At 38.3% G+C, this 12,055-nt stretch overlaps 1 protein-coding gene across 2 annotated transcripts in view; it reads left to right on the forward strand.

Moving 5' to 3' along the window:
* The window catches only part of TMOD2 (tropomodulin 2), a 68,349-nt gene that overhangs the window by 38,429 nt on the left and 17,865 nt on the right, over positions 1 to 12,055 (forward strand). For both annotated transcript variants that reach the window (XM_038580428.1, XM_038580429.1), the window contains exons 5-7: positions 3,038 to 3,124; positions 7,450 to 7,580; positions 9,471 to 9,578. In XM_038580428.1, coding sequence (XP_038436356.1) covers positions 3,038 to 3,124; positions 7,450 to 7,580; positions 9,471 to 9,578 — 326 coding nt within the window. The remainder of the gene's footprint in view (positions 1 to 3,037; positions 3,125 to 7,449; positions 7,581 to 9,470; positions 9,579 to 12,055) is intronic.

Here is a 12,055-nt window from a genome sequence, read left to right on the forward strand (position 1 = left end):
TTAGATCACTACAGAATAAAGGTGATTTAAAAAAGCAGCCCATACTGGGGTGTCTGGGTGGCACAGTTGGTTAAGCATCCAACTCTGGGTTTCAGTTCAGGTCCTGATCACAGGGTTGTGAGATCAAGCCCCGTGTCGGGTACGGCCTCAGTATGGAGTCCATTTGGGATTCTCTTTCCCTCTCCCTCCGTCTTTCTTTCTTTCTTTCTTTCTTTCTTTCTTTCTTTCTTTCTTTCTTTCTTTCTTTCTTTCTTTCTTTCTTTCTTTCTGTTAAAAATAAATAAATCTTAAAAATTTTTAAATAAAAAAATAATAAAAAAACAGTCCACAAGCTTTAGCAAGAATCCTTACATCTTTATTTCACTGAAACACATTTGTAATAATAATTAACCCTCCCTGGGATCCCTGGGTGGTGCAGCGGTTTAGCGCCTGCCTTTGGCCCAGGGCGCGGTCCTGGAGACCCGGGATCGAGTCCCACGTCGGGCTCCCAGTGCATGGAGCCTGCTTCTCCCTCTGCCTGTGTCTCTGCCTCTCTCTCTCTGTGTGTGACTATCATAAATAAATAAATAGATAGATAGATAGATAGATAGATAGATAGATAGATAGATAGATAGATAAATAGATAAATAGATAAATAATTAACCCTCCCTCCCAGGGGAACCATCTATACCTTATTCTATTAGCATGTCTGTCATCTCAGCTACATCTTCATTCCTTCTGTGATGATATCAGTGTTCAGTTCTAAGTTCATGTGTTTAAATCTCTCTCAGAAATCACTGCAAGAGGGGTACCTGGGTGGCTCAGTGGTTGAGCATCTGTCTTTGGCTCAGGTCATGATTCCAGAGTCTTGGAATCAAGTCCTGCATCAGGCTCCCCAGAGGGAGCCTGCTTCTCCCTCTGCCTGTGTCTCTGCCTCTCTCTCTCTCTTTCTCTGTGTGTCTCATGAATAAATAAATAAAATCTTTGAAAGAAAGAAAGAAAGAGAGAGAGAGAGAGATAAAGAAAGAAAGAAAGAAAGAAATCTGTGTGTCTCATGAATAAATAAAATCTTTAAAAGAAAGAAAGAAGAAAAAGAAGAAAAGAAAGAAAGAAGAGAAAGAGAAAGAAAGAAAAGAAAGAAGAAATCACTGCAGGAATTGAGGCACCTGCGTCACACAGTTAAGCCGGTGCTTTGCAGTGGCCTTCTGTTGCTGTGGAGGGATCCTGTTATGGTTACTGTTCCTCTCAAGGGTTGTGTCCTGGTTTCTACTGGAATTGCCCAAGGGGAGAATGCAGGGCTGCATCACTCCCAGGAAATGCTTAAGAAAGGAGAAAGGGAAAAACACCAGTCATTTGGAAGAATCTAGATTCTGAAATTCATACAATAAAACCAGAGGAATAATTGAGATAGAAAACTGTCTTGTTCATCTCTATTTAACCTCACTGCCTCATCGGGTGCTCCTTCAGAACTCAGGAGGGGAGAAGCCCACCAGGGATTGGGTGACAGTATCTTCTCTAGGATGGTATTTTCTGGAAGATCAAGAGCAGCCCCATGAGCGGATGGGTGGGTAGCCAGTGAGGTTTAAATAAGAAAGAGTGCCACTGCCCCTCGCATGTTGTAATGGCAGGTAGACAACAGAATGTCGTCAAGGGAGTAGCAGCTGACCTCCAAGACAGCACTTCCTCAAGCAACTATAGCTCAGCATGGTCCCCAGTTCTGCTGGTCTAGAGACTCGATCTTGTAGTGCACATAAAAGATGTCAATTTGGGGCTGACCCACTAGCCAGATTCATTGGAAACAGATAAAACAAGAATTACAACTTGGCAATGGGAGCCAAATTATAATTAGAAGTTGCTTAGTGGATATGGGGCCAAAACAAAATGCATTTGGATGATCTCAGTGGCTTGGGTTTATCAAATAGGATGTCTTCTCCCTCGGCAGTGCCAGAGACATAGTGACAAATTCTTACTTATTTAATGAGAATTTGTAAAGTGCTTAGAACAGTGTCTGGCACATAAGTCATTTGACCCTTGTAACACTTAAAGTATAATTATTATTCATCCCTACCTTACAGATGATGAAACATGGTCAGAGGCATTTAGTAACTTCCCAAGTCACACAGGTAGTATGTGGCAGAACCAGGATTCCAACTCTGGCTGATGGCTCCTGAGTGCCACTCTTAACCCAGAGCTTTTGGCTCTAAACATTTGCCCTTTATTGGGCTGTTGTTGGCTGCCTCCCTGCTCCTGATGTGTAGATTACAGTACAAATGATGAGGAGCTCTGAGATACTCTTCTGCCTCCTGTTGACAGATTACCTGTTCTGGGATCCTCCTCCAGATGGCCAATCTCATCCGTATAATTTCATTAGTAAAGGGGGCAGTTTGCCTTTCAGCCTGCGCAGAGCTCATTCTGGCCCAGTGCTGTTTCTTGCATCCTTTGCTGCCTCCTGGTGCAAGCTCCCCGTAATACAGGAGATGCAAAATCTCAGTATGCTTATCTGACCCTTTATTGCTGTTATCTCTCTCTTTTTCCCCCCATCCTAGGATGTTCTCAACTGGGGAGGACAACTCCTATTGGTACTGAGAGACTGAAGTGGCTTTCATTGAAAGAGGCCCATGATCTTTCTGCTATTTGCTGTAGTCTGTATCATGTTAGATCTTAAAGTATCCTTAGCCTCAGTCCCACCCTCACACTTTACAGATGAGAAAACAGAAATGTTGAGTCTACTTAACTAGGAGGCCTAAGCAAGTTTTCAGTAATTTGGGGACATAACTGGATCATTGCCATGCAGATCCTAAATGATTCTACCTGTATAGCCACAGAAAGACATGTGAAGATTGCTGATGGCAATGGAAAAGGATTGGGAAGTAATTTTTAAAAATATGTAAGCTCATTTAACACTATATGTGTCCCACACACTGTGCAAGGCTAGGAGGTGCTGGAGGCTTACTTTATGATATGAAGAATTGATCTTCAAGGGGCAAATTAACATTGTGGACATCCTAACATGCCTTCCCAAACTTAATATATATTTACTGATTATCTTTGTTTCTAGCTGTTCTTGGAGTACACAATTTACTCAACAATCCAAAGTTTGATGAAGAAGTGGCCAGCACTAAAGGTGGCAAAGTACCCGTGAGAAGTAAGTTGGTGTGGAGTCTGTGGTTTGTGCAACTTGGGAGCTCCAGGTGTTGTTGATAGGAGGGAGGCCTGTTGAACTGGCTGCCTGTTGAATCCAGATTTCCATCTTGCAGGCTGTGTGGGCAGATTCTATCACTTCACCAAGGATCGATCACTGGGCTTTGAGCAGTCAAACCAGAAAAGGGAAGCCAATAATCAAAGTTCTGTTGTTTGCAGCATAATGTACCAGTAGTCTGTGTGTTTTGCCCAGAACATACTTTTTGGTAGATCTGTTAAAAGTATGAAATTGCTGATAAAAAGACTGACATAGCATAGATTCCAGAGTTTCATGTTCCTAACGATATTTTTTAATCAACTATAATATTTTTGATAAGTTCCCTTTGAGTGTCTATTTTGTCTCAATAATGGATGCAGGTCATTAGAATTTGAATACCCACTTCCCCCAGACAGTGCGAAAGACACACTGGCATGAACTTACTGGCCCAGAAAGTGAGAGGCCACAATTCTCTGTATTAGCATTTCTTGGAGAAGTATACAGTTTATTAGACTCTCTCATGGACTCATTAATTAGTCATCTACTAAATACCTACTGTGTGTCATGAATGTTCTAGGCTTAGGTACAAAGATTAAAAATGGTCTCTGCCCAAAGGAACATATCTGTCCATGGTCAGGACAGACCAATAATCAGGTAATTTTGCTACAGTGTGATCCAGGAGCTGTAAAAACTTACAGAAGATCACAGCTTTTATTAGAATAATTATATTTTATTCTCTTTGAAGGAGTCTGAGCAGGTGCTTTCTAGTCTGAGCAGCATATTTACAAACTATCACTTATGCTGGGCTATTTATTCAGGCAATAAGCAATGTTAATTTTAAATTTTTTCTTTCTGGCTTCATTATGGGTGCAGATGAAAAATGTTTATACAGATGAAAAATGTTTATACTTTTTAACTTCAGTATCAAAGGGTAAGGGTCAAACTGGGTGGCTCAGCGGTTTAGCGCCGCTTTCAGTCCAGGGCCTGGTCCTGGAGACCTGGGATCGAGTCCTGCGTCGGGCTCCCTGCATGGAGCCTGCTTCTCCCTCTGCCTGTGTCTCTACCTCTCTCTCTCTCTCTATGTCTCTCATGAATAAATAAATACAATCTTAAAGAAAAAAAAGGGTAACATTCTGACAGCATGTTTGTTATTAAAAGTCTGATGTATTGTCTCCTGGGCTTTTATGCATACACAGATCATTAACTTTTTTTAAGACTGTTTTTTAAGGGAAATTTTAGGTACATAGCAAAATTGAACAGAAGGCACAAAGATTTCCCATAAACTCCCTGCCCCCAATTTGTACATCACCTCCCCCATTATGAACACCCCCCCACCAGAGTGGTACATGTATTAGTTAACTTGATGAACCTACATTGACACAGCATTATCACCCAAAGTCCATTGTTTATATTGGTGCTCACTCTTGAGGTTGTATGTTCTATGGGTTTGGATGGATATATACTGACATGCATCTGCCATTATAGTATCATGCAGAGTAGTTTTACTATCCTAAAAATCCTCTCTGCTCACCTATTCATCTTTCAAATCTTCTCCTAGCTCCTGATGACCACTGATCTTTTCATTGTCTCTATAGTTTTGTCTTTTCCAGATTGTCATATAGTTGGAATCATACAGCATGTAACCTTTTCAGATTGGCTTCTTTCACTTAGTAATATACATTTAAGTTTCCTCCATGCCTTTTCAGACTTGATAGCTCATTTCTTTTTTAGCACTGAATGATATCCTATTATAGGGATGTATTTATCCATTTACTTGCTGAAGGATATCATGGTTGCTTCCAAGTTTTGGTAATTATGAATAAGGCTTCTATAAACATCCATGTGTGGATATTTTTGTGTGGGTATAAGCTTTCAATTCCTTTGGGGGAAATATCAAGGAACATGATTGCTGGATCTTATAATAACAGTGTGTTTAGTTTTGTAAGAAACTACCAAACTGTCATCCAAAGTGGCTGTAACATTTTGCATTCTCTCCAGCAAAGAATGAGAGTTTCTATTGCTCCACTTCTAGTTAGCATTTGTTTTTGTCAAATCAGATTGTAGTTATTCTGATAAGCGTGTAGTAGTTTCTCATTATTTCAATTTGCATTTCCCCAATGACATGACATATTATGTGGAGCATCTTTTCATATGCTTCCTTGCCATCTGCATATCTTCTCTTGTCAGGTGCCAGTTAAGGTCTTTGGCCCAGTTTTTAATCAGGTTGTTGTCCTATTGTTGAGTTTTAAGAGTTCTTTGTATATTTTGGATAACTATCTTTTATTAGATATGTATTTTGCAAATATCTTTTTTCAGAATAAAAAAATTTAATTTTGGTGAAGTCCAGTTCTTTCTTTCGTGGACCATACCTTTAGTGTTGTATCTAAAAAGTTGTTGCTAAACCCTAGGTTTATCTAGGGTTTCTCCTATATTATCTTCTAGGAGTTTTATAGTTTAGCATTTTACATTTAGATGATACATTCTGAGTTAATTTTTGTAAAGGGTATAAGTTCTCTGTCTAGATTCTTTTTTTTTTGTTTTTTTTTTGCATGTGGTTGACCAGTTGTTCTCACACCATTTTTTTAAAGACTATCTCTTCCCCCATTGCATTGCCTTTGCTCCTTTATCAAAAATGAGTTGACCATATTGATGTGGATCTTTTTCTGGGCTCTCTATTCTGTTCCATTGATCTATTTGTCTAGTCTTTCACCACTACCATACTGTCTTGATTACTGTAACTTTATAGTAAATCTTAAAGTCTGATCGTATCAGTCCTCTTTGTTTTTTGTTTTCAGTATTGTGTTGGTTATTCTGGGTCTTTTGCCTTTTCATATAAACTTTAAAATTAGTTTATTATTACATACAAAATAACTTGCTGGGATTTTCACTGGGATCGCATTGAATCTATAGCTCAAGTTGAGAAGAACTGACATCTTAACAATATTGAGTCTCTCTCAATATCTCTCCATTTAGTTCTTTTTATTTCTTTCAATAAAGTTTGGTAGTTTTCCTCATACAGACCTTGTACATATGTTATATCTATACATATTTCATTTTTCATTAGCTTTTTTTCAAATTGTGGTTCTCTTATCAGCACACGTAGGTTTGCCTCATTCTTTTACTGAAAAGGTAGCATCTTATTATGTAATTATGCTGTAAGTTATTTAACCATTTTCACATTGATGGACATTTTGTTTATCACTCTTTGCTGTCACAAGTAATACATCAGTGAACGTTCCTAAATATGTCTTTATGTAGTCATGCTATTTTTCTATAGATTAGACTTTTAGATACATAATTACTGAGTCATTTTACATTTTGATAGGTAAGGCCAAATTACTCCCCCAAAAAGTTTGCATCAGTTTATGTTCTCATCAACATGAGATGTGTTTTACTCCACATTGTTGCCAGCTCTACATGTTATCTCTTTTTACACTTTTTTGGCTAGCCAAAAGGTATTTTATTTTTTAATTTCACAGTTTAATTACTTTTTATATTTTTGGTTGATGGGCAGAGATTCTTCTGGTCATATTATTTGTTGATTTTTAATTGGGTTGTCTACTGAATTGTAGGAGCTCTGTGTATATTGGGATATTAACACTATGTTTGTTAAATATATTCCTGAAACAATTTCTGATAACTGTTTTTGAGAATTGTTCCATCTTTGCCTTTCTATCCCTTTCTCTCCCCATACTTTTGTCAAAATCAAAGATCTAAAATAGAAATCAGAGAAGGGTGAGGTATGGTCAAGAGGCCAGAGGGGGCACCTACCTGACTCAGTCGGTAGAGTATGTGCTCTTGATCTCAAGGTCATGAGTTTGAACCCCACATTGGGCACGGGGTCTATTTTAAAAGAATAAATAAATAAATATTTTAAAAAAAAGAGTCCAGAGGAATAGTATGGTTTTGGAAATGAAAAAACTTTCTTTTTTGCATCTCAAATCCAGTGGTTTGATTATTATAGTTTGAAAGTGGTCCATATACAGCAGCAATAACTGCCTGTGATTTTGGGAGTGGAGGTTGCTATAGGGCCTACTGCACTTTTGGTTCCATGTAGCATCAGCTACTGAGACTTCTCATTGGAGTTGAGAAACATCAGTCTCTGAAACTTTAACTCAGAACCATACCATTCCCATGCTTGCTTAGTTGAGAATAAACTTTACTATCATTGATATTACAGTATAATTGGAATCAGAAGCATGGGAAGGAAGGGTCGTTTTGGGGGAAGTCACTTCCGATTTTGAGAGGAGAGCCCTTACATTTTCTTTTTAAAATTAAAATTTGTGTGTTAGATGTGGTCAAAGGTGAGAAGGTCAAGCCAATATTTGAAGAACCACCCAATCCTACCAATGTGGAAGTAAGCCTGCAGCAGATGAAAGCCAATGATCCCAGCCTGCAAGAAGTCAACCTCAACAATATTAAGGTATTTCATTATGATAATCAGTTGCTTGATGTATCATGAAGTTAGAAAATTTAATAGCATTGACTGCCTGCTTTCATGCCTGTTTCCAATCCCTGTAGTCACTGATGTTGAGACAAGGTATCCTATTCAAAGAAGAAATTTTTAAAAATTGATTTCTGGAATTCTTCAAAAACAATCATACTATTTATGTTAAAGGTAGAATATTGGTTATTTAGTGCTGGGTAATAAAATACCCTGAAACTTCGAGACTTAAAACAACAAACATTTGTTATTTCACACAGCTTTTGAGTGTCAGGAATCAGCACCTAGCTGGGTAGTTGTGGCTCAGGATCTCATGTGATCACGGCTGTAATAAAGCTGTCATCAAGGTCTGCAATCATCTGAAGGCTTGAGTGGGGCAGAAGGGTCCACTTTCAAGATGGCACACTCATGTGGCTCTTGGCAGGAGACCTCAATTTCTCACCACATGGACGTCTCCATAGGGCTGTTTCAGTGTCCTGGCATCATGACAGCATGCTTCCCCCAGAGCGAGTGGTTGAAGAGAAAAAGAAAGAGCAAGCAGGAAGCCACAGTGCCTTTTATGGCTTATTCTCTGAAGTCACACATTGTCATTTCTGCTTTATTCTATTTGGTAATTAGTCGTGTTACTCTCAAAGGGATGGGAAAGAAGGATGTGTGTGTGCATGAGAGAGAGAGAGAACATTGCCTGGTATCTATTTTGTTACTTCTTTTTGGGCCAACATCTGCCATTTAAAAATAATAACTGGCTTGTACTGAGTACTCACTGTGTGCCATGTCCTTTGCTAAATAATTGGAATTCATTACAGTAGCCCCCTATTATTGTAGTTTTGTTTTCCATGGTTTCAGTTACCCTCAGTCTGCCACAGTGTAGAAGTGGGTGATCCTGACATACTGTCAGAAGATCAATAGTAGCCTAACCCTATATCACAATGCTTATGCCATTCACCTCACCTTACCTCACTACAAAGGCATTTTATCATCTCACATCAATACAAGAAGAAAGGTGAGTATAGCTGTATTTTGAAAGAGAAAGAGAGACATCCATATAACTTTTATTATATTATATTATTACTATTATTCTATTACTAGTTACTATTGTCAATCTCTTACTATGCCTATAACTTATTAATTAAACTTTATCATATGTATGTACAGGAAAAAACAAATCTGTACAGTGTTAGTGCTCTCCATGGTTGCAGGCATCCACTGGGGGTCTTGGAACATATCCCCATGGATAAGGGAAGACCACAGTATCTCATTTAATCCTTGGTGGCACTTAAAGAGGTTGAGTTGCTCATAGCCACTCAACACTAAGTAAACTACAACATAATATGGCAAAACCCCAAATGTTGTGGAATTGTAGGTAAAGAAATTTTTTATCTTGCCTAGGAGAGTGAGTAAACAAAGGAGGTGATATTTCAGCTGGGTCTTGAAAGACAAATAGGAATTAATCAGAGGAAAGGACAATAGAATTTCCAGGCAAAGGGAAAAGCATACCTACGAATGTGGAGGAGAGAAGGACCACGATATGTTAAGAGAATGGCAAGTAGGTCAGTCTGGCTAGAATATAGAGAATAAAAGAGAAAAGGAGGGAAGTTTGGTATGTGCATAATATCTTGGCCAGAGTGAACGGAAGGGTGATATACCAAAATGTTGTATTGTGTTAGATTCCCTCATTTGACACTATAGGGTGCTATTGGCCCAGGATGGCTCAGTTGCTGGAAGATGATGGGTAATGAGTCTTTTAAAAAGGATGTCTGGCACTTAGTCATTTAAACCCATAAAATATTTAAAAGCTGTGGGTCCTTGACTTGGGGTAGGGGGAGCTACAGAATGGTTTATCAACTATCCGTGTCTTCCTCATTTTAGAACATTCCAATTCCAACCCTGAAGGAATTTGCAAAAGCTCTAGAAACCAACACTCATGTAAAGAAGTTCAGCCTGGCTGCAACCCGCAGCAATGACCCTGTGGCAATTGTGAGTAAAATCTTAAGAAAAAAACTTTTTTTAGAAATATGACAATATTTAATTCAGTAGGAACTATTTTTATTTTATCAGTTAACAATTTTTAGATCTGGTAAATGTATTTTCTATGCAGTTAAATGTTCCAATGAGATAATAAAACAACTCAAAAGTCAGGCACTTTGAATTAACTAAAATTTTGTTAGCACTACACTTTAGAAGAAAGAAATAAGATTCAATTAGGCATTTAGCTAAATAAATATTTAGATTTTGCTCTGTGCTTTTGTATTTTCCAAAACTTTTGTACCTACATTACATTCTGTCATAGTTAATGAATATTATAAGACTCCCAAATCCTACAGGAACTCAGCACATATGAAAGTGTATTTCATTTTAATCTTTGAAATGGATTAGTAAATTTCAAAAATTTTAAACAGCCAGATCTTAAAACATTTTTTGACACTGTCAACCAGAATGCAAAAAAAAAAAAAAAAAAAAAAACCAACCAAAGCTCTGTTCCTTCCATGCATTTTAGATAATTCAGCTAAATGAGGACGCTCCTGAATTCAAAAAGTACTACAACTATTACCACCAGTCAGTGTTATTACTATTAATAGCTAATATTTTTTGGGCAATTAGTAAATGCCAGCAGTAATCTCTGTGCTTTACACACGTCAGCTCATCTAATCCTCACTGTAATACTATGAGGTATGTACTATTATTAGTTCTCACTTTAACAAATGAGCAGTCTGAGGCTCAGAAAGGTTAAATATCTTCCCCAAGGTAGCACAGCCAGTAAGTGGAACCACCAGGTTTTTCTGGTTCTACAACCAGGATGCTTTAACCATCAGCCTATGCTATATTTATACACAATGTGTCCTATCATATATTTGCTAAAATATGTCCGTTTGGGGCAGCCTGGACATCAGCCTGTGGTTCTATAGCATCTAATGCTCGGTTTTTTTGTTTTTGTTTTTGTTTTTTTTTAATTTTTATTTATTTACGATAGTCACAGAGAGAGAGAGAGAGGCAGAGACACAGGCAGAGGGAGAAGCAGGCTCCATGCACCGGGAGCCTGACGTGGGATTCGATCCGGGGTCTCCAGGATCGCGCCCTGAGCCAAAGGCAGGCGCTAAACCGCTGCGCCACCCAGGGATCCCTAATGCTCAGTTTTTGAATCCAGCTAGAAAAACAAGTTTTTTTGGCTTGATGATGTGATTTAAAGTCACATGTCTGTTGGAAGACCTAAAATAGCATTAAAACAGATAACATAGGGGTGCCTGGATGGCTCCGTCAGTTAAGCTTCTGACTCTTGAATTTGGCTGAGGTCATGATCTCAGGGTGGTGAGATCTAGCCCTGTGTCTGACTCCACATTTGGTGTAGAACCTGATTAAGATTCTCTCTCTCTCCTTCTCCCTCCACCCCAATTAAAATAAACAAAATAAAATGAAATAATAATAAAAATAAAAACAGACAACATGTAAGTAATAACTGCCTATCACAAAGCTGAATGTGAATAGATGTTTGAACAACACTTTAAAAAAAAAAAAAGATTTATTTATTTGAGAGAGAGAGAGAGAGAATGAGCCCACTGGATAGGGGAGGGTCATAAAGAGAAGCAGACTCCCCGATGAGCAGGGAGCAGGACACAGAGCTCCATCCCAGGACCCCACCCCTACCCCGAGATCATGACCCAGCCAAAGGCAGCCGCTTAACCAGCTGAGCCACCTAGGTGCCCCTGAACAAGGCTTATTAAATGAATGAATGAACATACCCTCTAACCTCTCAGCAATCCAGTATATTTCCATGATGACCACAGCAAATATAAAATAAGCACTCATGTAAGAGGGACTAAGCTACAAAATTGGTGTTTTCACTAGCAGTTATTACGTATGTAAATATGTAGATTGAAAGCAGTTTTGAGTTTGAAACCTGTCATTAAAATAGAAAAAGCAGAACCAGGTCACTGCTAAAGGTGAAATTAACAATTTAAGGATTTTTATCAGTATATGATTTATATAATCTCTGTCGTTTAGATTTGTTTTCAATAAAGCAAAATATTCACAGTACATTTTGTATGTAACTGACTAAAGGGATGAATAAATAAATGATTTACCACTTCAATGTAAAACATTACAGTAAAATTGCAGGGATGGAAATAGGTTATAGTCCATTTTCAGCACCATTAGCAAATAATCTCACTCTTCTACCCAGCCAAATAGAATAACTTGCTAAATGGACTAAATAAATTCCAAATCTAATAAAGTCTTTGATACTGTTTTTAATGCAATAACTCTATATTGAGTGCATACCATGTGACAAGCACACCACACAATTGTAAGGAACAGTTGCAGTCCTTAAGGGTGTGAAGAGACATGCCTCTCTGGCCTGATTCCTCAGTAGCTTCCTATGGCTCACCTTTCACCTGGCAGCCCTTGGGTGGTTCTCCTTTTAGTCATGCCAGAGTTGAGAAAGAACTTTTCTGTAGGTT

The sequence above is a fragment of the Canis lupus genome, chromosome 30, assembly GCF_011100685.1.
Source record: "Canis lupus familiaris isolate Mischka breed German Shepherd chromosome 30, alternate assembly UU_Cfam_GSD_1.0, whole genome shotgun sequence".
Lineage (NCBI taxonomy): Eukaryota > Metazoa > Chordata > Mammalia > Carnivora > Canidae > Canis > Canis lupus.